The following is a 24176-nucleotide window of genomic DNA, read 5'->3' on the forward strand; positions in this document are numbered from 1 at the left end:
AGTGTTTTAGGGTTTAGGGCTGTGCAGCGGTGTTCGGGCAGTGTAGGGGTCGTGCTGGGGGTGGTGTTTTAGGGTTTAGGGCAGTGCAGTGTTGTTCGGGTGGTGTAGGGGGTCGTTCTGGGGTTGTGTTTTAGGGTTTAGGGCAGTGCAGTGGTGTTCGTGTAGTGTAGGGGGTCGTGCTGGGGGTAGTGTTTTAGGGTTTAGGGTAGTGCAGTGGTGCTTGTGTAGTGTAGGGGGTCGTGCTGGGAGTAGTGTTTTAGGGTTTAGGGTAGTGCAGTAGTCTTTGGGTAGTGTAGGGGGTCGTGCTGGGGTAGTGTCTTAGGGTTTAGGGTAGTGCAGTGGCATTCGGGCAGTGTAGGGGGTCGTGCTGGAGGTGGTGTTTCAGGGTTTAGGGCAGTGCAGTGGTGTTCAGGCAGTGTAGGGGGTCGTGCTGGGGTGGTGTTTCGGGGTTTAGCGCAGTGTAGGGGGTCGTGCTGGGGGTGGTGGTTCAGGGTTTAGGGCAGGGCAGTGGTGTTCGGGCAGTGTAGGGATCATGCTGGGGGTGGTGGTTCGGGGTTTAGGCCAGTGCAGTGGTGTTAGGGCAGTGTAGGGTGTCGTGCTGCGGGTGGTGGTTCAGGGTTTAGGGCAGTCCAGTGGTATTCGGGCAGTGTAGGGGGTGGTGCTGAGGGTGGTGTTTCAGGGTTTAGGGCAGAGCAGCGGTGTTTGGGCAGTGTAGGGGTCGTGTTGGGGTAGTGTTTTAGGGTTCAGGGCAGAGCAGCGGTGTTCGGGCAGTGTAGGGGGTCGTGCTGGGTAGTGTTTAGTGTTGAGGGCAGTGCAGCGGTGTTGGGGCAGCGTAGGGGGTCGTGCTGGGGGTGGTGTTTTAGGGTTTAGGGCAGTTCAGTGGTGTTCGGGTAGTGTAGGGGGTCGTGCTGGGGTAGTGTTTTAGGGTTTAGGACAGTGCAGTGGTGTTTGTGTAGTGTAGAGGTCGTGCTGGGGGTAGTGTTTTAGGGTTTAGGGTAGTGCAATGGTGTTTGTGTAGTGCAGGGGGTCGTACTGGGTGTAGTGGTTTAGGGTAGTGCAGTAGTCTTTGGATAGTGTAGGGGGTCGTGCTGGGGTAGTGTTTTAGGGTTTAGGGTAGTGCAGTGGTGTTCGGGCAGTGTAGGAGGTCGTGCTGGGGGTGCTGTTTTGGGGTTTAGGGCAGTGCAGTCGTGTTTGGGCAGTGAAGGGGGTCGTGCTGGGGGTGATGGTTCAGGCTTTAGGGCAGTGCAGTGGTGTTTGGGCAGTGTAGGGGGTCGTGCTGGGGTTGGTGGTTCAGGGTTTAGTGCAGTGCAGTGGTGTTCAGGCAGTGTAGGTGGTCGTGTTGGGGGTGGTGGTTCAGGGTTTAGGGCAGTGCAGTGGTGTTTGGATAGTGTGGGGTTTCGTGCGGGGGGTAGTGTTTTAGGGTTTAGGGCAGTGCAGTGGTGTTCAGATAGTGTAGGCGGTCGTGCTGGGCGTAGATTTAGGGTTTAGGATAGTGCAGTGGTCTTTGGGTAGGGGGTCGTGCTGGGGGTAGTGTTTTAGGGTTTAGGGTAGTGCAGTGGTCTTTGGGTAGGGGGTCGTGCTGGGGGTAGTGTTTTAGGGTTTAGGGTAGTGCAGTGGTGTTTGGGTAGTGTAGGGGTCGTGCTGGCGGTGGTGTTTTAGGGTTTAGGGTAGTGCAGTGGTGTTTGGGTAGTGTAGGGGGTTGTGCTGGGGTAGTGTTTTAGGGTTTAGGGTAGTGCAGTGGTGTTCGGGCAGTGTAGGGGGTCGTGCTGGGGGTGGTGTTTCAGGGTTTAGGGCAGTGCAGTGGTCTTTGGGTAGTGTAGGGGGTCATGTGAGGGTAGTGTTTTTGGGTTTAGGGTAGTGCAGTGGTCTTTGGGTAGGGTAGGGGGTCGTGTTGGGGTAGTGTTTTAGGGTTTAGGACAGTGCAGTGGTGTTCGTGTAGTGTAGGGGGTCATGCTGGGGGTAGTGTTTTAGGGTTTAGGGTAGTGCAGTGGCGCTTGTGTAGTGTAGGGGGTCGTGCTGGGGTAGTGTTTTAGGGTTTAGGGCAGTGCAGTGGTGTTCGGGCAGTGTAGGGGGTCGTGCTGGGGGTGATGGTTCAGGGTTTAAGGCAGTGCAGTGGTGTTCGGGTAGTGTAGGGGGTCGTGCTGGGGTGGTGGTTCAGGGTTTAGGGCAGTGCAGTGGTGTTCGGGCAGTGTAGGGGGTCGTGCTGGGGGTGGTGGTCCAGGGTTTAAGGCAGTGCAGTGGTGTTCAGGCAGTGTAGGGGGTCATGCTGGGGGTGGTGTTTCGGGGTTTAGGGCAGTGCAATGGTGTTCGGGCAGTGTAGGGGGTCGTGCTGGGGGTGGTGTTTCAGGGTTTAGGGCAGTGCAATGGTGTTCGGGCAGTGTAGGGGGTCGTGCTGGGGGTGGTGTTTCGGGGTTTAGGGCAGTGCAGTGGAGTTCAGGCAGTGTAGGGGGTCGTGCTGGGGTGGTGGTTCAGGGTTTAGGGCAGTGCAGTGGTGTTCGGGCAATGTAGGGGGTCGTGCTGGGGGTGGTGGTTCATTGTTTAGGGCAGTGCAGTGGTGTTCGAGCAGTGTAAGGGGTCGTGCTGGCGGTGGTGGTTCAGGGTTTAGGGCAGTGCAGCGGTGTTCGGGCAGTGTAGGGGGTCGTGCTGGGGTGGTGTTTCAGGGTTTAGGGCAGTGCAGTGGTGTTCGGGCAGTGTAGAGGGTCGTGCTGGGGGTGATGTTTCAAGGTTTAGGGCAGTGCAGCGGTGTTCGGGCAGTGTAGGGGTGGTGCTGGGGGTGGTGGTTCAGGGTTTAGGGCAGTGCAGCGGTGTTAGGGCAGTGTAGGGGTGTTGCTGGGGTTGGTGATTCAGGGTTTAGGGCAATGCAGCGGTGTTCGGGCAGTGTAGGGGTGGTGCTGTGGGTGGTGGTTCAGGGTTTAGGGCAGTGCAGCGGTGTTCGGGCAGTGTAGGGGGTTGTGCTGGGGGTTGTCTTCTAGGGTGTTGGGTAGTGCAGTGGTGTTTGTGTAGTGTAGGGGGTCGTGCTGGGGGTAGTGTTTTAGGGTTAAGGTTTGTGCAGTGGTGTTTGGGTAGATCAACAACAATATATCTCGCCAAGCGGGCAGTGCATGCGCTGCATTGCTAGGCGAGACCTAAAAGCATTGCACCAAGATGGCTGCCAACACTTCCTGAATTGAAGTGTTGTCAGCCAATTAGAGCCAAGCTCGTGCTTGGGTATTTAGGTCCCGCCCAGATATGTAAAGATTTTTTTCCTTTAATATCTCAAACTACTGAACAGATTTACACCATTTAAAAAAAAAGTCCTCTTTATGAACCAAGCACTACCTTTTTGCCAAATTTGGTGTAATTCCGTTCAGCAGTTCCAGCTGTAGTCGTGTCTAAAGTTTCCTATGGGAAATAACATGTAGAAAACAAGTTTTCTTTTTTCCTCGGCCGCCGCTTGCCGAATCTCCCCGAAACTTTCAAGACAGGAGCTGACCGGAGCGCCCCACTAGTTTTGAAAATTTTGCGAAGATGGGTCCTAACTATAACTACCTACTGGCGACCGCCAGTAGGAGATATATATATATCTATCTATCTATCTATCTCCAGGGCTTTCTAGCGACGTCACCGCTTAACTATTCCAAATGAAAATAATGCTGTATTATAGTACAATGGAAGCCATCCAGTCGAGAAAGCAGGGAACAAAAGTTGTTTTTATTAATTGCCAACAGTCAAAGAGTACATGTATCGGCGTATATATATATATATATATATATATATATATATATATATATATATATATATATATATATATATATATATATATATATATATATATGGTCCTTCTTTTATGTTTAGTAAATGCACTTTAAAATGGTGATCACTAGTGGTGGAACTATGGCTTTGTGAAGATCGCTTGATCGAAACGCGTTGCCAGTAAACTTACTTGGATACATTGACCCTGGAGTGCAAGTCTTTATTCCTGTCATATTGTAAAGAACGGGATATTTCATGCATATATATATATATATCATTCACTCCAGGGCCGGCATTAGCGCTGGTGGCCCCCTGTGTGACAATGTCTGCTGGTGCCCCACCAATGACCACCTCTGCCACGGATTCCTTCACTAGCACCATTTAACAGTGCCCCTCAAGTCTCAATAACTACTGTCTCTCAGATTCATTTAGTTTTATAGCAACACTCACACCAGTGTGCGGTGTCAGAGCACTTTACACCACACACATTGCACAGAGACAGTCGTACATCAGTTTATAGGAAATGCTACATCAGACAGGACTACAAGGTGTAGTGTAGGAGTAACATGTCATCTACTGGTAGGCAATATAGTTTGAGTCCTTATTCTGGGAAAGCACAAATCCAGAATTTAAAACGTACCATCATTGTTAGGGGTTCTCTTTCATAATAAGAATTATTTTCTACCCAAATGAACCCTTTTCACAAGATTAGGATGATGAAAGACTGGACAAAAAATCATAAAGCTCTAACATATACCTTGAAGTTTACATGCAGTTTATAGCCCAATGTTCTATATTATGATTTTGACTGGAAAACCACGAAAAACAAAAGGGCACAGAAGCAGTAACCCACTGACCTATTTACATTATATGCACTTTGTTATGTGCCTGCCTCTGGCTTCCTTGGGAGCCGATTGTGGCCCCCACAGGGGGTCGGCCACTGAGCAGAAGGACCGACCCCCTGCCAATATCACCGCCATTTAAAAAAAAAAAAATGTTTCAACCTTTTTTATTTTATTTTGGGGGGCGATCGCGCCATCCAGGTAAAGCTAGGCATTTAATAAATATGCCCGGGGGGGGGGGGGGGGGTTGAGCGACCCATTAACACGAGGTCGACTCCCCCAAAGACATCCCTGGTGTCTACTCTGGTTTCCTGGCTGTAGATCGCAGCGCTGCCGCGGTCCACGGCCAGGAAACCCTTTCAGGAAGGACTCTTTTGAAAGGGTAGACTCTCCCCTTTCAAACGAGGCCTCCCTGATAGCTGGGGAGGCCTTTTCCGGACAGATTTCCCCATTGGAGTCGAGGGCGGCCTTACCTGCTGCTGTCCTCGGCTCCGGTGGGAAATTCAGTGACGTCAGCGCGCCTCGCGGCGCGCTGACGTCACAGATGGGCGGGATATATATCAATAATAAAAAAGCATTCTATAATAAATTAAAACATTAAGCTATTAAAAAAAAACTTACATTTCCCAATACAGTAAGTGCAACAGTAGGGCAAGTTTTGGAAAGTGGAATAATTAAATTTACTATTCCAACTCCAGTGAGTGCAACAATAGGGAAAGTGTTGGATAGCGGAGGAGTAAAAATGACTATTCCCACTACAGTGATAGCAACAGTAAGGAAAGTGTTGGATAGCAGAGGGGTAAAAATGACTACTCCCACTTCAAAGAGTGCAACAAGAAAGAAAGTGGAGGGCTAAAAATTACTATTCCCACTCCAAAGAGTGCAACAGTAGGGAAAGTGTAGGATAGCGGAGGGGTACAAATTACTATTCCCACTCCAGATACAAACAAATCTTATACAAAAAAAATACATCCCATACATGTAAAATATATACTTAAACACATAACATTAATTAAAAAATCGATATTTATAACAACTATATTTTTGCAAACTATATTTTACTCTTATTTTAAATATCGATATTACTTACCTAAATAAGATATTCTTGACCACAAGAATTTTTCTGTCGATATTTCTGACCCACGATATTTTTGACTCGATATTTGTGCAAATCGATATTTTTGATTCGATATTCTGTCTCTGCACCACTGAATACAATACTCTTTGGAACCCAAGTCTGAACGGGTTCTACCATGAAGTCAATACAGTAGCCCTGCACCATTTCAAAACCCATGGATTTCTTGTAATTTGGACCCAATTGTGATAAAACTGAGCTGCCCACTTTTAACAGGATAGCAATAGGGTCTATTCTTACTTGTACCTTGAGTTTGAAGGCATCCACGGTTCCCCTGGCTCTGAGTCTATGGGGTCTATTAGCATGGCGGTCGGAAAATCACTCCTACCGCCATGGTAGCGGGAAAATACCGCCCGCCTGGACCGCGGGAAAACCGCCTGTCCGATTATTATGCTTCGCAGTGGAAATCCGACCGCGGCGGTCGGATAGCAGCAGTTAACGTTGTTGCGGGAGGTGCTGCCAGCAGGACCGCCGCGATGCCCAAACAAGCATGTCCTGCATGTCCCTGCACTGTGTGGCAGGCACTGCACAGTGCCTGCCACCTGGTACAGGGACATGTAGGGGGGTACCCAGTGCACCCACACACACCCCAAACACATTGGGGGTCCACAATGGACCTCCGGAGACATTCTCCGCATGCCTTTCCATGGCGGTTCCACCGCGGCGGAAAGCTGGCGACCGCTGGCATCATAATCGTGCTGGCGGTGTTTGCCCCTGATCTGCCACAATTGTAGCGGTCCAGCTCCGCACGCCAGGCAAGCGGGCGGACTGCAACCGGCGGAAAAGTGGCGGGCGGAAAATCACACCGCTGCGGTCACGACCGCAATGCTAATCGGACCGGCGGTGTTCAGGGCTTCGATGGCGGGCGGATGTCTCGCCGCCGGTCCGGCGGTTGCAACTGCCCGCCCGGCAGAGGGAATCCGCCCTCCATCCTAATGGACCCCTTAGTCTCTGAGGGAAGAATGCAGACATTTGGGCTGAATCCTGATGCTTGTAAAAGAATCTGAACTTATGGGAGGAAGAACTCCTTGTACACTGCTGGAAAACTGACCCTTGTTCGTCTAGCCAACCAAAAGCAAGTTTATTAAAAATGTTCTTAATGTCACATTGTGACTTCTGAATGAAGCAATAAGACCCCACAAACGTGGAAATGTCCTTAATTAAGTCATCCCCAAAAAGGAGACGATTTTCAGCAGACCCTGCCTTATTGTTCGCCAGATCCACCAATTTTTGATCACTTTTGAGAAAAATTATTCTTTCTGCACTCCAATGAAAGAGGGTTATTATTTCCTGAAAATGTCAAAATGTACACTGCACCCACTGGCAGTTTCTCCACAACTATTTTTTTTATAATTTACATAGGCCTCCTCAGCTATATCACAAACCTTTGTTAAAGGGCCAATCACATCCAGTAATCTGCCCTGATGCATTTGCAAACCCTTATCCAGACATTTATAAAGATGTCATCCCCCTTTCCCAATAAAAGACAATGTTTTAGCATCCAACTCTGCCGATACCATCACGTTATTTTCAAATGAAGTCTTGGAACACTCCAATCGTAACATTATTCTTACAGGTTTAGGAATTGTTTCCTCTACCAAATTTCCACATACTCTGTAACATGAGCCATAGGTGTCCATTCCGGGGATAGTGGGTGCTTAATCAACATAGGATTAAACATACGATCCCCTAAAGGATCAGTCAAAACCTGAGAATCCTTGTCTTTCTCTTTCCCATAAACGTTCTTACCTTTATAATGCTTATAATCCTGTTCATCAGAATCCAATGAACAGCTCTATTCAACCTCTGCACTGCCAGAGGATTGATCACAGCAAACCACTGTATGCTTGCACCCTTACTTTGAGCTTTTTATTTCTTTCCCTGGGCCTTTAAACTGCCCTCCTTGTGTGTCCTCGTCACTTCCAAACCTTCTATTACAGAATACTTGACCTGCCTCTGCAGACTTTCATCTTTTTGTCTGACTAAAGCTGGTCTTAATATTTTTCCTTTTCCTTGAAGCCTTATCCCTTTTCTCATCATGATAGGTTGTCTCAAGCTGACCAAAACCGTTCTTCTTCAGAACCAAGACCTCTTGACAGTAACAGAACATCCAGTTTCCTCTTCATTCTGCTACCAACTTCTGAGAATTTTTTTTTCAATTACACTCTTTAACCAGTACTCAGTCATAATCTCCGGCTCAATTTGAGCCCTTTCATCACTCATTTTAATTTAGTATTTACTTACCCAATTAATAAGCAGGTAAAATATGCCAAATTTCTCCTCAATCCACAAGCAGTACCAATCTGCCGCTCAACCCCCTCACGAATGCAAAGCTGATTGAAATCGGGTGCTTGCAAGTGAATATGTTCTGTCAATCCTGCATTACAATTGAATAGCATTGCAAGCTTCCCAAAGCCACAAAATGGCCGCAGATGTATGACGCAGTGAACAAATGCACTTGTGCGTCATCCAAATCTAGTCCTTTTACAATGTTTTCCACTCAGGCTTGCAGCCGCATCGCTCTTCCACTCTGCCCCAGAGCCCTGCTCGCGCCTCCAACATTCTCAATTCAAATAAAAGCGCAATGGACATGTTCAGAAACATTTTTCACTCAACCTGAGCCCTCTGAAATTATGTTGCTATAGTATAAATTATACTAATATTCAAAATGGAATATATACGCATCTTGAATTGATATAATCAACCTCACTGGTTTAACATTCAGTACTCCGTGTCAACAGAGCACACAAGCAGTACTTATCTGCATGGAGCAGCAGCAAACAAGAAGGAAGGTAGTTTTTATGTTCTTTGGAATTTTGATGTGTTCCATGTTCTTTAAAGGGTCTGCTGTGAGTAGTGGCAACTATCGGGTTGGTGGGGCTCGGCATAGGTGTGCCACTCTTGTAAATTGGGTGCAGGCCCTGCGGGCAACTCAGTAGGGTACGCACCACCAGCACCCACTGCAGCAGAGCCAGGCTCCCGGGAAGCATGCAAGCGAGCTGTGCCAAGTGCAGGGCCAGAGTGTAGTGCTCAACCAAAGAGAGGCCCAGACCCCCAAAAGATCGGTGAGCCATGAGTTTGCAACTGGCTAACCAGGGACGGGAGGGGTCCACAGAATGCAGCAATGAAACAGGGACCAGTAGGGGGCAGCTTATGGGTGTAAGTGTTTACAAAACACATGTGCTGTTATACATCATAGGTATGTAGAGGTATTAAACACATTATAAATCTTTGTATAGAAAAGTAACTCTGTGTGCAGGTGACAACTGATGACTTCTGTTCATCATGTTCCACACAGGTTTTTTGGCATTGCAGAAAATGTTTATAGCAGGTGCAAAGATTGTACGTACTACATACTAAGTATTGTAAGCTGCCTTGAGTTTTTAGTCAGAATCTTCTCAGCATGACAATTCAATTTCTACTTAACATTGAAGACTGTGTGCAACGGGTACTAACCTATTTACATGTGCTTGAGGATATGGGTTGTCTGTAACGCTTTCACCACAGTAGTAGTATGATCTTTAGCTCCTTCAGACCGTGGTTATTTAAGATGAGCAGTCACTCTTTGGACACGTTTTGCATAGAGTCAACACTGTTCTTAGTAGATACTTTTTAATACTCTATGGTGTACTTCTCATAGAAGTTTCACTGTCTGAAAACAGTGTGGTACAGAGTAAATTCGCTCCATAGAGTAAACAGTGTTAATAGTACCCACTTTTCTACTTCTATCCATTTCTTTTCTCAATGTACTTTTAATGATTCATAGGGGTTTGATACAGGTAAAGACTGTCCGTAGTAGGGCATTAGTTATGTAACAGGTTCAGTATCTGGAGAAATTTGGTTTTCCCTGAACAGTTGTATACAGATTGGACACCGTATGCAAGATAGGTTACCCTTTCATCTGTCGTTCATAGCCATCATGAATTCGGCTACCCAAGTGTATGGTATAGGGTCAATGTTGCACATTACATAATCTTGCTTTACCTATGGGGGTTGTATGTAAGATAGCATTAATGATGCTTCATATTATTCTGAGCTATTTTGCACCTACTTTCATAGCTCTACTGCTTTATACTTAATAGAGCAATGTGTACAAAAAAAGCTTGGATGATGTCATCAGTGATGTCATTTGAGAAGTCATCTACTGGTGAAATTTGCCATGACCGAAGGGGCAGATTTTATTGCGTAGGTTGTAATTCTGGTTGGGCCTTTAAACTCATTGTATTGACAGAGTTAGGTTTAATAAATCTCTTGAGGGCTGGTTTCTTGGAAGCAGCTTCTTCATATAGCACAAAAACGTAAGGACAGAGGAAGAGGATATTTCCCACTGTTTCAAGGTTCCATTGGAAAGCCATTTTTTCTTTGATCCTTCACAATATTCTCCATGCTTCATGAATTTTCAGAATATTTCCTTAATGAAAATATAATTTTCTTTGAGAAGCAGGATCTCGATCTCAGATTATTGTTAGAATTCAGATGTGTCTAATCTTTTTATAGACTATGCCCTCACAGAGCCCGTTTTACCTAGTATTTAAATAATACTTTAGGAACTGTAGCTTTAAAAGGAATCATGTAGTTTGAGATTATTTAAATGAATATTAGGTGTTTGTTTGCCCAGAGCATTCCACCTTTTTTTTGTAGGTTCATATCATTTGCAAGATGTCTCCAAAAAGATAGCAGAAACTAAATCTAGACATGTTGGTGGCTCAAGTGTCCAATGCACAGTGCTTGAAATGTGGTTGCTAAATTCCCAGAAAACACTATTTTCAGTACTTGCTCGCTGCCCTGGCTAAGAGACTATTAAGCCAGTGCAGTGGTGGTAAGAACTGGATGCTTAGTAGTTAGTTTTATTGAAGAAATTAGATAATAAAGTCACTAATTCCTCCAAAAGGTAACGAGAGGAGAGTGTGTCATCACTGGTTGCTTACTCCCAATCATATATTTAACATGACAAAAAGGCAATCTGGATGTGAGGAATGGTCTTTCGTGTTTTACACTATTGATGGAAGACCTTGTCACTTTTTTACATGGTCAGAAAGTGCCTGGGATTAAAATAAAACATGTAAGACGAACCCTCATCCACCAACCTAGGTGGCATGCGTAATTTGTCAGAAATGTTTATAGTGACGAATGGGCTCACTGATTCCATCTTGCGGGTACTTTTGTCTGTGGTACAGGATCCATTGTGAAAATAGTCTAAAAGTCACTGTAGCACTGCTACAGAGAAGTTTTATTCTTGGGAGGCTGGAGGGATGATTCTAAAAGAGTGGCAATGTCAAGGAGAATTATTACTCCTGCATCATCTGGATCAATATATTTTATCGGTAAAGGAGCCCCATCCGGGTTCCATGGCTTTCTTCAAGATCTGGATCCCTGTAGAGACTCAAAGATCACAAAACAGTATACAGCATTCACACTAAATATCATTTATGCAGTGCGTGTTGAATATACTTGCATATCTACATCACGTTCTTAGTGAAGATAGTCCTTTAGGATATAAACAAGCACATATATATAAGACATTTAAACAGAGGAAACAAAATCCTGCAAGTCATGTCACTTCATGCATGTACATTAAGCCACAGCAAAAGTATTGTGCAAATGTTCACTGCAAAATACACAGCAAACCAGCATAGGAAACTTCTGTGGTGCATGAACCACGCATAAAACAGTCTTATCATTAGTCTTACCCTCAAAGAGCAGGAATTAAAGCCCCTTGAATGGAACAGCCGAGGGGACTCTTATCGTTGAACACCGCAGTATGGGGTAGAGGAATTGGTGGTACTTGTTAAAGAATAATAGCATTGCCGGGGTCATATTGAGTTGAGATATGCATACTTATGTCATCAAAGGGATCACCCTGCGGTTAGCCTATCATACAGTGCATCACGTCCGAATGTTGAACAGATTTTCTTGCATTTATATTGAGGTGCATTGTGAAATGGTGCGGTCTGGAACCTTTGTTTGGATGTAGAGCACGTGGCGTGTCATAGCATAGAAGTTGTTGCTCGTTTCATGACCAAATGGAAGCATGAGAAATGTATGAAGTATTCTGTATGTATCCCACTAGTAAACACCGCTACAAGCGTAACGCTAAATAGGATAGAAGCAAGTAAATATTTCTCAGCTAACGAAAGTGCTTACAAAGGTAATATAATCAATGCAACAAAATGTAGTGTAAATTTCTGTGTGAATGAAGTTCCATCATCCCTAGTGAATCCTGTTAGAACCCTTTAACCTGTATGACACCATATGTGTAGTAAGCTGAAAAATCTCAGGTGGTATAAGTATGGAGGAAACACTGTCTTGACATATTGGTATCACAAGAAATATAGCACAGGGCTTTGTGCTATAAAAACTGTCATAGGAAGTGGACGGTGATAACTAGATATAGGGCTTCTTGTTATTGGTGACAATAACCAGAGCCCTAGGTCTGGGATGAGTAAAAGTACTGTGATCACATATCAAGGGATGCTGATTTGCATCCATGGAAAGTCATCATTGAAACCCCTATGTTTTTTTTTTAGACGATACGTCCATCTTTGTTCCTTGTTGAGTAGTTTACGTTGGCTGTTAGTCTGTGAACTTGTGTGAGTTTTTCAATACTGCCCACTTGATGTTGCCTAAATGTATTGTTTATCCAAATAAAAGCTAGACATTTTAGGTTTGCTTCTTATATTGCTCTTGTGTTCCCCTATAACATATGTGGACCTTCCTTGAGGTCATACATCTGTATCTTGTATTACAGGAACAGATAATCATATAGATTACATTCTCACTGTTGCAATTAGTACAGTTATCATGTGTTCTAATTTTAGTGTCAATATCGACGTTCTTGGTGCCACTAGTGAATGGGCAGGCTGAGCATCTCCTGCAAGGGTAGTGTCCAGCAACCAGAGCAGGCCTCATAGGGTACGCGTCTCCACTGGGCTAATGTGTTACTTCTGTTTGTTATGTACCAACATATCCCTATTGTTATATCCTCTTTTGAGAGAGGCAGATCCCACTGATTACCATTACTGCTTAACATTCACCAATGTGTTGTGATGATTTTTTTGGGGGGTTTAAAATCGAGAAGAATGTGGTCACATGGGTTATTTTATCAGAGTAGGTTTTTGGATGGGTTTCCAGTAGTGCCTCTCTTTTGTTATTTTGTCCCCTCTTTTTATCTTTTTTGATTAACCTGTTGGATATTGATGTGTGGCAAATGTCTGAGGTAGCTCAAAAGCATGTTTGTCATATTTCTTTATATTGGAGCTGTTGCGTCTAAATTGCAGAAACAATCTGAAAATGAAATTTTATCTTAGGGCAGGTCTATGGTAGCTGTCATAACAAAGTCTGTCCCCTTCAGTTGGTTTTTGGCCACCTTTGGTCTTAACCCCTTGTTGATGATTTTATGTTGATGTCAAGAAATAGGAGATTAGTCTGACTCATAGGGGCCGATTGCGATCCGGCCGGAAAAACTACGAGCCATACGCGTGTTTTCTGGCCGACTCGTACAGCTGTACGAGCGAGCAAGTACAATGCGAGATACATGAAATTCACCGACGAGTCGTTTCCGGGTCCAAACCGCTCCGTACGTCTCGGTCGGAAGCTAACCGTGGCGTGCAATGGATGCAATTTTCAACCGAGCCTTTACGATGCACGCGTCGGACAGCCTGTGCGAGCCGACAGCATACGTGCGCATCGTCCGACAGCATACGTGCGCATCGTACTCGCTCGGTTGGACTGTAGGGGTCTGGCTCGGCCGGAAAACACCCCGGATACGACTCGGTCGGAGTGCTTTCCGACCCGGATCGGAATCGGCTCCTAAGTATGAGAGTATCTAAGAAACCGATCGCTCCAATTTAACCAGGCAACAAATTAAAGATGGTCTCTCCTCAACAAATGATGAGTACATCATCTATATTACAGCGCCAAACCATATGTAATGTTTATATGGGTTGATCTCATAGTTTACTAAATCAATCTCAAACTGGTTGACGTAGATACAGGCCACTTTAAGTGGGGAAAGTGCTGCCCATAAAAGTCCCCTGAATCTGGTGGTTGAGGGCGCCATTGTATTCAAAGAAGTTCTCGGTAGGGCTAGACGGGCGCACTCCTTCAGAAAATGCATCATGTATTAAGGAATCACCGCTAAAACAATTTCAGATGAGACAGCACTATGATGAAGCACGCCACCTAGGTTGGTGTGTGTGAGTTCACCATATATATATTTTTTTGTGTGTTCCGGTGGCTTTCTGATCATGTATATGAGCGACAAGTGCTTCAATTAATAGTGCAGTACACACAGGAGACCCTTCCACACGTCCTGATTACTTTTTTTTGTTATATTGAAATCTGATAATGGATAGACATTTGAATGATGAGTTTGATAGATACTTTAGTCAGCCAAATAAATCCGATAATTATCCTTCGAAGTGGGGAGTCTCAAGCTTAAGTTACAATCAAAAAAAGTATCTTTCCACCTTTCTCCCTCTGTTGACCACTGGCAAACCTACTCAAATCCCGGGTAAAATACCATAGGTTTAGAATTAAAAAAAATCGCTGCATTTAAAGTAGCATTATGTAATAATGCTAAGAACCTCAGAAATAACCGTGAACAATATTTTGTTTACATCAGTTCCTATTCATGTTTTTCCTTTTTTATTTCCCCCAGTTTTAAGAATAGACCGACTAAATGAGCATACCTGTGAAGTCACATGGGAGGTTTTGCAACCAATGAAAGGAGATCCAATTGTTTACATTCTTCAGATTATGGTTGGAAAGGATTCTGAATTCAAACAGGTATATACATGCTCTGTTTTTATTGTTCTGTGAAATACATGTTCAGTTCTCGTAAGTGAAACATAAGCTTACATAAAATGTCATCAACGTGATATTTTTATTTTATGTTGTAGCGGACCTCTGCATTTCTTTGTTAATGACATTGAAATGACTTTAGATAAACAAGTCTCCATGCATTACCGGTTGTTGTACAATATTTCAGTAGTCTCAGCCAACTGTGTTCGTAATTGGGTACCAAAATGTAAGCAGTAACCATCTTCAGAAGCAGAAGTTGTAGCTAAAGTTAAATGGACGTTACTAATGTGAGGTGACACGATAATGTATTGTGCTATAACAGTGTTGTCAAATGACATCCCTAATTCATGTCTGTGGATTTTTATTGTTAGGCTAGAGGAAAAGTGGTATAATATAACTATGTTAAACAATGATTGCATAACAAAACGTGATGTTTTAGGTGTGTTGTGCATTTTTATTTTGCTATTCACTTTTATTAATGCAGTTTCTTCCTTGATTACTGTAGCCTCTGGTCCTATTGCTTTCAAAAGAGAAGTTTTCCTAATTGACTTGTTTGAAAGTTGTTTCTCTTCAAAAGGTTTCTGTCACTTAAAAAGGTTTAATGATCTTTGAGGTTGCACAGATGATATGCCAGTGGTGCAACTAGTCCTTTGGGAAACCACAGCCAATATATGGGGTGTTCGAAATGAATCGTATAAATCCTCCACGTGGAATTTCATCTTGAGATCAGAACTTGAGAAGGTAGCGACTTCCAGCCAAGTTAATGTATCAGTAACCCTTTTCAAATGAATAGTTGATATAATAGACTTGTCTTTGGTAACTTAAACCTCTGTTATCAGATAAGCCCATCCCAACTCCAGAAAGTTCCCATATGTTAATCCAGCACACCAACCTAGGCACAGGACATAAAGGTGGCCTTACATGCTCCAGCTAGCCCCTCAGCCTACAACAGAGTTTTACTACCTCGGGTAGTATGTGTGGGCAGGAAATCCCACAAAAGGACATAAGTAATAAGCAGTCACTATAGATACAATTCAAGTTCAAGCTATGCTTTTCTTAGGATTGCGTTTGACTTGTTTTCACTTTTTTTTATTCCTTTATACTCCGAATTATTGTCATGGCTGTCCCATGATATATCCATTTATACTATATGTATTTGTGTTTTACTTGACTATAACTCTGTATATTAGCATTACTGTTGTCTTTCTGGAGATGTGTCTGCAAGCAGTGTAGCATTTTATTTTTGTCTTGTTTCTCTTCTTTGAAAATTAATTAAGACATTATAGAAAATACATTTTTAAAAAAGCTATGCCTTTCTTGGCTCATGTAGTGCTTTGAGAACAACACGTCAATCCAGGATTAGAGTTTTAACCTTGACCTCCATTTAAACCCATCACACCTACTTCTTCAGAGCATTGTCACCTCATACAGTCAAAAACAATGCACTTCCCACCCCACTGCACACTTTACAAATGAGCAGCATGTGCAGCACAGTGCTTATCACGTTTAACTCCAGAAAAGCAAAACCCTTCAAAGGGGGAAGCTGTTAAACAAGAACCCACGAAGAATCCCACGAGGCTGGGCACATAGTACAGTAGTAGGTCCCACTTCATCCTCCACTCAGTAAACCTACCAAATGACCTTAGACAGACTGTAGTTCTACATTCTAAAGGCAGCAAATTACTGTAGGGATCTGGCTCTGTATATGTACCAAAGTAAGTTATAATGTGCAGAGTCCAGTGGATCCGCAGAGGCTTAAATAGATAACACTAAAAGCTGTATTTGTGGTAGTGTGGTCGACTAGTTAGGCTTATCAGAGGGCTGTGTTGAGCTTTTGTTGTACACACCCAGGCATGAAATGGTAACACACACTCAAAGAATAAATGTTCTGTATAAAAAATATTACTTAGTTACTTTTATTTCTAGAATCAATAGAAACTCAGATGCGGGTAAATACCAGTTTCAGAATAACAACACTTTTCAGGTACAGTAAATTGTGTTTGTAAAAACAGTAAAATACTTACCAGTGGTATTGAAAATACTTTGGCAATGTCAATCAAACAGTAGCAAACTTGGCAATTGTAAGAGATAGAAATTTAGTGCAATAGGCTGAAATGCAATGCAATCCTATGGAAGGAAAACAGGTGTAGCAATTACAGGTAAGTACTCGACTTACACATCCAGTTTCTGGAGTTTAGACAAACACAAGGCAATGGTCAGTTCAAGGTGGGTGCTGCACCACCAGCGGCACTGGAGCGGTTGGGTGCAGAGGTCTCTGGGCCAAATGTTAGTCAATGGAGACTGGGGGCAACCACAAGTAGTGCGGTTTGCAGGTGAGTACCTGTGGTTTCCGGGCACAGTCCCTGAGGGCAAGCCTGGGGGAGCTACCAGACAGCACCAACGCAGCACCACCAGCGGCACAGGGGAGACCGGGTGGAGGGCGCTCAAATACAGCATCCGGCGTCCAATGCAACTCTACGGAGATTCTTCTTTTTGGAAACAGGCTGCAGGCGTCAACCCGTAGGATACAAGCAGAAAACCAGTGACAGCACAGGTAAGTTGGGATGTTGGGCATCACAGGGGCTGCGAGTGCATGGGTGCCTTTAGATGTCGGATTTCTTCGTACCGGGCCGGTCGCGATTGTGGGATTTTTTGGAATCACACTACAGGCACCCTTGTGGAAACCAGCCAACACTGGATTTGAGGTAAAGATAGCTGGGGAGACTTCACTAGACAAGTGAGCTACTTATACTCGGGCCGTGGGTGTCGGGTGCAGAGTGGGCAGGGCTTGTGGTAGCAGATGGCACAGGAGTCCTTGGAGTGGATTTCTTCTGGAAAGGTCAGCTGTCAATGTGAGATTGGAGTCTTTTTCGAAAGCAGCTGTCCTCCGAGGGTTTCTCAGAGTTCGCTGGCTGCAAGACAGGTCGTCTTTTGGTTCCAGGTTCTTCAAAACTGGAGATAGGCCAGTTGCCGGGGCCAAGGCAGTCGTTGTCTTCAGGCTTCTCTGCAGGGTCGGCTTCCAGGACGTCTTCTTTCTTCTTAGGCCATCGCAGATCTGAGGATCAAGGTTCAGGGGTGCCCCTAAATACTGAATTTAGGGGCATTACTGGTACAGGCAGGCGGTAGCCAATGGGCTACTTATCTTTAGGTTGACTACACCTTTAGTATTTCCCCTCCCTTTGGGGAGGGGCATTTCATAATCTTATTGGTTAAAATTCTTCCTATACAACATGGAGGATTTTCTAAGGAGGGGGTCACTTCAGCTTAGGACACCTTAGTGGTGGTACTGGCTGAGAGGGGACATACCTCTCCTGACTACTACTTTTCCCACCGATCTTGCTATCAAAAGTGGGTCTTGGTCAAGGGGGCGGGCATGACCACTAGCTGGAGTGGGCCTGATCAGCATAACAAAGGGCAGGAAGCCTTTGAGGCTCACCACCCTGAATGCTTTTTCTGCTTGGGGTAGGTGAGAAGCACCTACACCCCTAGCAGGCTTTGTCCCTGACCCACGAGAGCACAAGGGCTCCCACCTTAGTGGGTCAGAAATAAGTCTGTGTGTGGCAGGCTGGTGCAGACCAGTCATCTGGACATGAGGGAGTTGGTCGTTTTTCAGGGAGCATCTCTAAGATGCCCTCTGAGTGCTTTTTGTAATAAATCCAGCATTGGCATCAGTGTGGGTTTATTATGCTGAGAAGTTTGATACCAAACTTCTTAGCATTCAGTTAAGCCATCATGGAGCTGTGGAGTTCGTAATGACAAACTCCCAGCCCAAGTACTCTGTATGGCTTTGCTGCACTTACAATGTCTAAAAATGGACCTAGACACTGTAGGGGCATATTGTTCATGCAGCTGTGCTCTCACCCGTGGTATATTGCACCCTGCCTTAGGGCTGTGATGCCGCTAGAGGGGTGACTTACCTATGCCACAGGCAGTGGTTTGTAGGCATGGCACAGAGGGATGTGGGTCATGTTGACTCTTCAGTTTTAGCTTCACCTAAGCACACAGTCTGCAGTGGCAGGGTGTTTGTGTTTAGTGAGTGGTCTGTGGGTGGCACAATACACCCTGCAGCCCTTAGAGACCCTCTCTGGTCACAAGGACCTTGGTACCAGTGGAACCCTTTACAAGGGATTTATATGTGTGCCAGAGGTGTGCCAATTGTGGAAATAATGGTACACTTTAGGGAAAAGAACACATGTTCTTGGTCCTGTTTAGCAGGGAGCCAGTACACACTCAGTCAAGGTTGCATCAGATACCAGGCAAAAGGTGCGTGTGGGGGGGTACTGCAACAGAACCCCATTTTCCAACACCATGCCAAAGATAGGGCCACCATGAAGGCTAACACCCAGCAAAGGCAACTGACAGCTGCAGTGCCCAGAACACACCTTTAGCTTTTAACTGACAGGTGAAGGGGCTAATTTACAGGCTTCTTTGGGTTCAGGTTGCCTGTCTGCTGCTTTAGAGTGGGGAGTCACTACTTCTGGTAGTGAGCACCCTACGTCCACTCTCTTCTCTGTCAGTTGAGGAGCCATCAACTCAGGCTGGATAGTTGCTAGTCAGGTCTTTTGTGGGACAGGTAGGTCCTCACCAGTGCCAACTTTGGAGTTCTCCCCTACTGGTGTAGAATCTTCTTGGTCTACTGGACCTATGGCTAAACAGTTGTCCACCTTTCCTACACTTTCTCTTCTTTATCTTTTGAGGCTTACCTACACTAGTTGCAGGTTCAGCCCCCCCACATTCCTTGTGTCATTTATAAGCAATAGGTATGGGTTGTCCTTGAATAGCAGACTGACTATGCACTATTCTGAACATCAAAATAAGTGTGTTATCTTGTGTTTGGAAATGTGCTTTTTAAGCATGTCTTGCTGTAAACCTCTTATTATTTGTGTATGTTTTTGCTTTCAATCGTTCCTGGAAAATGTAGGTGTAGTCAACTAGACAAGGGTCTCACTGTCCTAGCATAACATAGCAAATATATTCTGCTGAAATACAGGAATCCCATCATTGTAATTCTGCAAGAATCAAACATCCCATATGTGTCTACGAAACCAGGTGCAAGTCCTTCTGCTTCTATATAAATCCTATCCTAGAAATATTACGTTCCAAAAGCATATTTTGGACTTCATGAAATTCAGTTGTGAACTGCTTAAGCAAACATTGTAAATGTTCTTCCAAATCATCTCTTGTGTAAAGGTAATTGGCATAAAAATTTACACTACAGTCCCATTACAGTATTTTTAGTATTCTTGCAGAGTATACTACAAATCTGTTTCTATACCCCTACAGGAGTCATGTAAAACGGAATTGAATTCCTGATAGGGGAAAGAAGGTTAGATAATGTGATTCTGGTGGTAAACTTGTGTTAAAAAACCGCGTGCTGTAACAAAAATGTTATGTATTTTTATTACATGTTAACTGCATCATTAACTCAGTGTTATGCACATGTTGTACTGCATATGTTTTGAAATATAAGTTCAAGTTGTGATGGTCTAATACAATTCTCCAAGACTTATCAGACTTTAAAATCGAGTAAACGGTGGTGTTCATTTTTCATGGGCAAGGGACTAAAATTTCCTGATGTTGTAATTCACTAATTTGTTTACTTTTGTTTTTGTCCTCACATCACCATAGTATCTGCAAGTCTCAAACCGCTTTTACTCTCTCTGGCCACCTCGTGGTCTGTTGCCATCACATTCGACCCCACTGCCCTGACCTCACCTCCAAGACCATCCCCAGGAGCGGTGTCTGGTGTAATTGTAGGACCACGATATGCTATCTGGGATTCATCCCTCGGTACCGATCTACCTTATAAAATCAGCCCACACCTCAGCCGGTCTTCCTGATTTGCGTTCCATGTCCAAACGGCACGTCCATTTGCCTCTTTAATCCATTCCATGACACTGGGAGGAGATGGATCAATCCAGCGCATAACTAAGAGCAAAAATAAAACACAAGGCTGTTTCGTTCCCAGATCAATATGCTACGCATGGTCTTATCTACCCCCAGCAGGACTAAAACAGGGTTTAAAGCTATATTTGTCCCTGTAATGTCTCTTAAGATTGACTTAATACACCCTGAACACTCAGTGATCCCGGGACAAGCGAAAAAAACATGTTCTTTGTTGGATTTTTAAAGGCCACACCTTCTACACCTGGGGGTGGGCAGTAGTATGTCCTTGGCAATATATCCAATATCGTCTATTAATGGTGAAGAAATGATTTTGCTTCAAGTTTGCAGGCATGATGACTGAGTATAGTAACTTCAAGGAGTTATGCCGTATTGGTCGTAGGTCTTCCCACTGGAAGATATCTGCCCACACAGTGTATCTTATCTTCAGTTTCTAAAAGTTTCCAGTACCATATGGCTAACTCCCTGCTTTTAGATCTTACATCCTGGAGTGAGGATTCAGATACCCAATCCCCCATGTTGAGGCCATAAACCAGGACGACAACTGCACATATTTAAAGCTAGATGAGCTATTACCAGTTTTTGCTCTCTGGACTACCCAGGGTAACATACCCTTCACCGGCATCAAATCCCCCCAGGTAATAATTCCTGCCTGCCTTAGTGGAAGAATCAGTGCATCCTTCTTACATTCTAGAGTGCCACGAGAGTCCCAGATTGGTGCAAAGTCTGAGTAATATCCAATGCTAAGTGCCTTACTCACCCGGTGCAAAAGGTTTAGTGCTGCCTTTAAGACCTTCAGCCGTGCTTTTTGAAAATTTTCGGAGCCCTAACTTATATAAAAAGCCACTGTTCCAAAATCCGTAATCATTTCCCCTAAAAGCATTCCCCACGTTGAGCCATCGGGCTTTCCCAATAGCATCCGGAGATTTTTAAACTGAAATGCTATGCAGTATAGATTTTAATCTGGAGGGGCTAAACCGCCCTTCGCAAGCCTTTGCCTTAACTTTTTCCATGCCAGCCTTGTTCCTCGGGAGGCCCTTATAAAACTGGTTATCTTCCCCTGGATCTTGCCAATAACTGATCATGGAAACGTAAGGGGGATACAATTGAATAGGTACGTCAGTTTAGGGAGGATCGACATCTTAATAAGATTAACTCGCCCATATATAGTCAGTGGAAAGTTATTCCATCTAGATAGTAGCATGTCTACCTCCTTATCTCACCTTTTCAGATTATGCAATTGGATTTCGTCTATCTGACTGACAATTGCAATCCCTAGATATTGTATCTCTACACACAATTTCCCCCTCCAATCCTCTATATTCCAAAACATTACCTCCGTCTTGGTGTTATTTACCAAATACATGGCTCTAAAACTTCTCCACCCTAGGTATGGTTCGGACAAGGTCGTCGGCATATAGAGCAATCTTGCTACTAGAGGGGAGCAAATAGAGAGGGACAACCTGGTTATCTTTCCTGAGAAGTTGTGCTAATGATTCAATGTGAATATCAAACAAAAGGGGCGACGGAACAATCCTGGCCAATACCCGTTTGAATACTACAACTCTTAGTCAGGGAGCTATTTAGGAGGATTCTAGTCAACTAATTTTCATAGAGTTTCTGGAGTTTCTAGATAAAACCAGCACTAAATCCCATCAAATCCAGTACCGCCCACAAGTATGCCCAACATACCCGATCAAATGCCTTGGCAACATCTATCGTAACCATGGCCAGTGGTATCGAACGAGCAGTGGCGAGATTGATAGTGCCTATCAACTGCTGTGTAAGTTCTTGGCTTAGCCTCTTTGGGGCAAATTCTTTCTGATCTACATGTATCAACTAGGGGGCTAACTTAGCCAATCTCTCTGCCAAAATACTTGTGAAGATTTTATAATCTGCATTCAGCAAGGAGATTGGACGATAGGAGTCTGCCTTCCTGTGATCCTTGGCAGGCTTTAAAACCAAAACAATTGTGGCCTCTTTCCAAGAGTTTGGAATCTGTTCCACCCCTTATATATTGAGTTAAACAGTAATTCCAATTCTGAGACTATCTCCTCCATTAATAGTTCATAGAGCTCAGAAGGTATTGCATCTTGGCCAGCAGCCTTACCATTCTTTATCCGTAGAAGATGCTCCCTAATTTTCCCTTTAGTTATTGGAGCTTCCAAACAGTCTCTACCCTCCGTTGTGAGCCCCGGGAGCACTACACTAATCAGCCAATCCTTAAGCCTCCCCGTGTCTGGCTTAACCTCTTCTGTATATAGTTTAAAAAACAAAGTTACTAGGGAGGCCTGTATTTCCTCCACCTTATTCGAGACATCTCCCTGTGGACTAATGATCAGTTCCCTGATGTAATTCCGTGACTTGTTAACCCTTGCCTTCCAGGCTAGCAATACCCCAGCTCTCTCCCCGTATTCAAATTGTTGCATACACCCAGTTTGCCAACGCTCTCGACACTTCGCATCCATTTTAATCTTATAATTTAACCTGGCCTCCTCGAGCTGGTTTGATAGTCTCTCCGTATCTCTGTTATTCCTTACGCTTTGCTGCTGCAGCTCAGCCTCCAATATCCCCACTGTTTCCTCCAGTCCACTCAGTTCTGCTTTTTCTACCTTGTTCTTAAAATGAACCTGGCATTGCAACACCCCTCTGATTTATGCTTTAGAGGTATCCCAAATTATGTCTAGAGTGGCCAATCCAATATTATCTAGAAAGAAGTCAGCGTTAGCTGTTTTCAAAGCTGCAACAACCTCTAGGAGGATAGCCCTTTTTAACGTCCACATTGTATTGCATCGAGCCCCAAAACCCGCAAGTGTGAAGCTGACTGCAACATGATCCAAGATGTGACCCGGCAGCAGGTTGACCTCTTTTATTTTTTCTGCTAAGACTCTATCCACAAACATATAGTTAGACCTGGAGAATTGGGAAAGTAAATCCCCTCTTTGACCCCTTTAAATATCTCCATGCATCCACCAAGCCAATGTCCTGAAGCAAATGTTTAAGGGCCTGCCTTGCCCTTGGCTTGGACACCATTATTTAGGGTGGATTTAACCAAGATTGGATCCAGGAGGGTAATAAAATCTCCCCCAATAATCCTAGGGTGGTTATCCCCACTAAATTCCACTCCAGATTTAATATATGCTGGGGGTCATCTAGGTTCAGGCCGTACAATCCTACACACACAAATTCCGTGTCTCTACATCTAAGAGTTACCAGGGCCCACCTGCCTGAGCTATTGGTTTTTGAAGATAGTACATCAACCCCCGCTCCCCTCCTTATCAAAATAGCCTCCCCCTTACAATACTCTGCTTGATCCGAGGCTACATAACTTTCCACCCATCTAAGTTTAGAAAAGAAGGTGCTACTTTCACTGGCCATTAAGTAGGTCTCTTGTCATATAATGACATGGGCCAGACTATCTGCTAAATATCTCATCACCAGTCTCTGCCTACATTTAGTTCTGAGACCATTTACATTCCATGTTGAAAATGATAATTCTTTACTACCCACATCATTCAAAAATTCAAAATCTTTCTTGAAATGCATTATCCTAGGCCGACTAGCTACAGAAACATAATTAGGTGATAGCGAGGACTTATTTGTTTAAAATTTTTTCCCAGTGCTCCCAACCCAGTGCCCTTTCTTCCCCAAGCCCCTTCCACTCCTCTCCCTCCCTGGGGAACCCTCCCTGGACTGTCAGGCATTATATGCCTGTGGGGCTACCAGACGGAGGAATGATTATATTATAGGTATATTTTACA

General features: G+C 44.4%; 1 protein-coding gene across 6 annotated transcripts in view; it reads left to right on the forward strand.

The window, feature by feature from the left end:
* FNDC3A (fibronectin type III domain containing 3A) overlaps window positions 1–24176 on the forward strand; it is a 1314248-nt gene that overhangs the window by 1234522 nt on the left and 55550 nt on the right. For all 6 annotated transcript variants that reach the window (XM_085621888.1, XM_085621893.1, XM_085621890.1 and 3 more), the window contains one exon: window positions 14369–14496. In XM_085621888.1, the coding sequence (XP_085478014.1) occupies window positions 14369–14496 (128 nt within the window). The remainder of the gene's footprint in view (window positions 1–14368; window positions 14497–24176) is intronic.

This window comes from Triturus cristatus, chromosome 8 (assembly GCF_964204655.1).
Source record: "Triturus cristatus chromosome 8, aTriCri1.1, whole genome shotgun sequence".
NCBI lineage: Eukaryota > Metazoa > Chordata > Amphibia > Caudata > Salamandridae > Triturus > Triturus cristatus.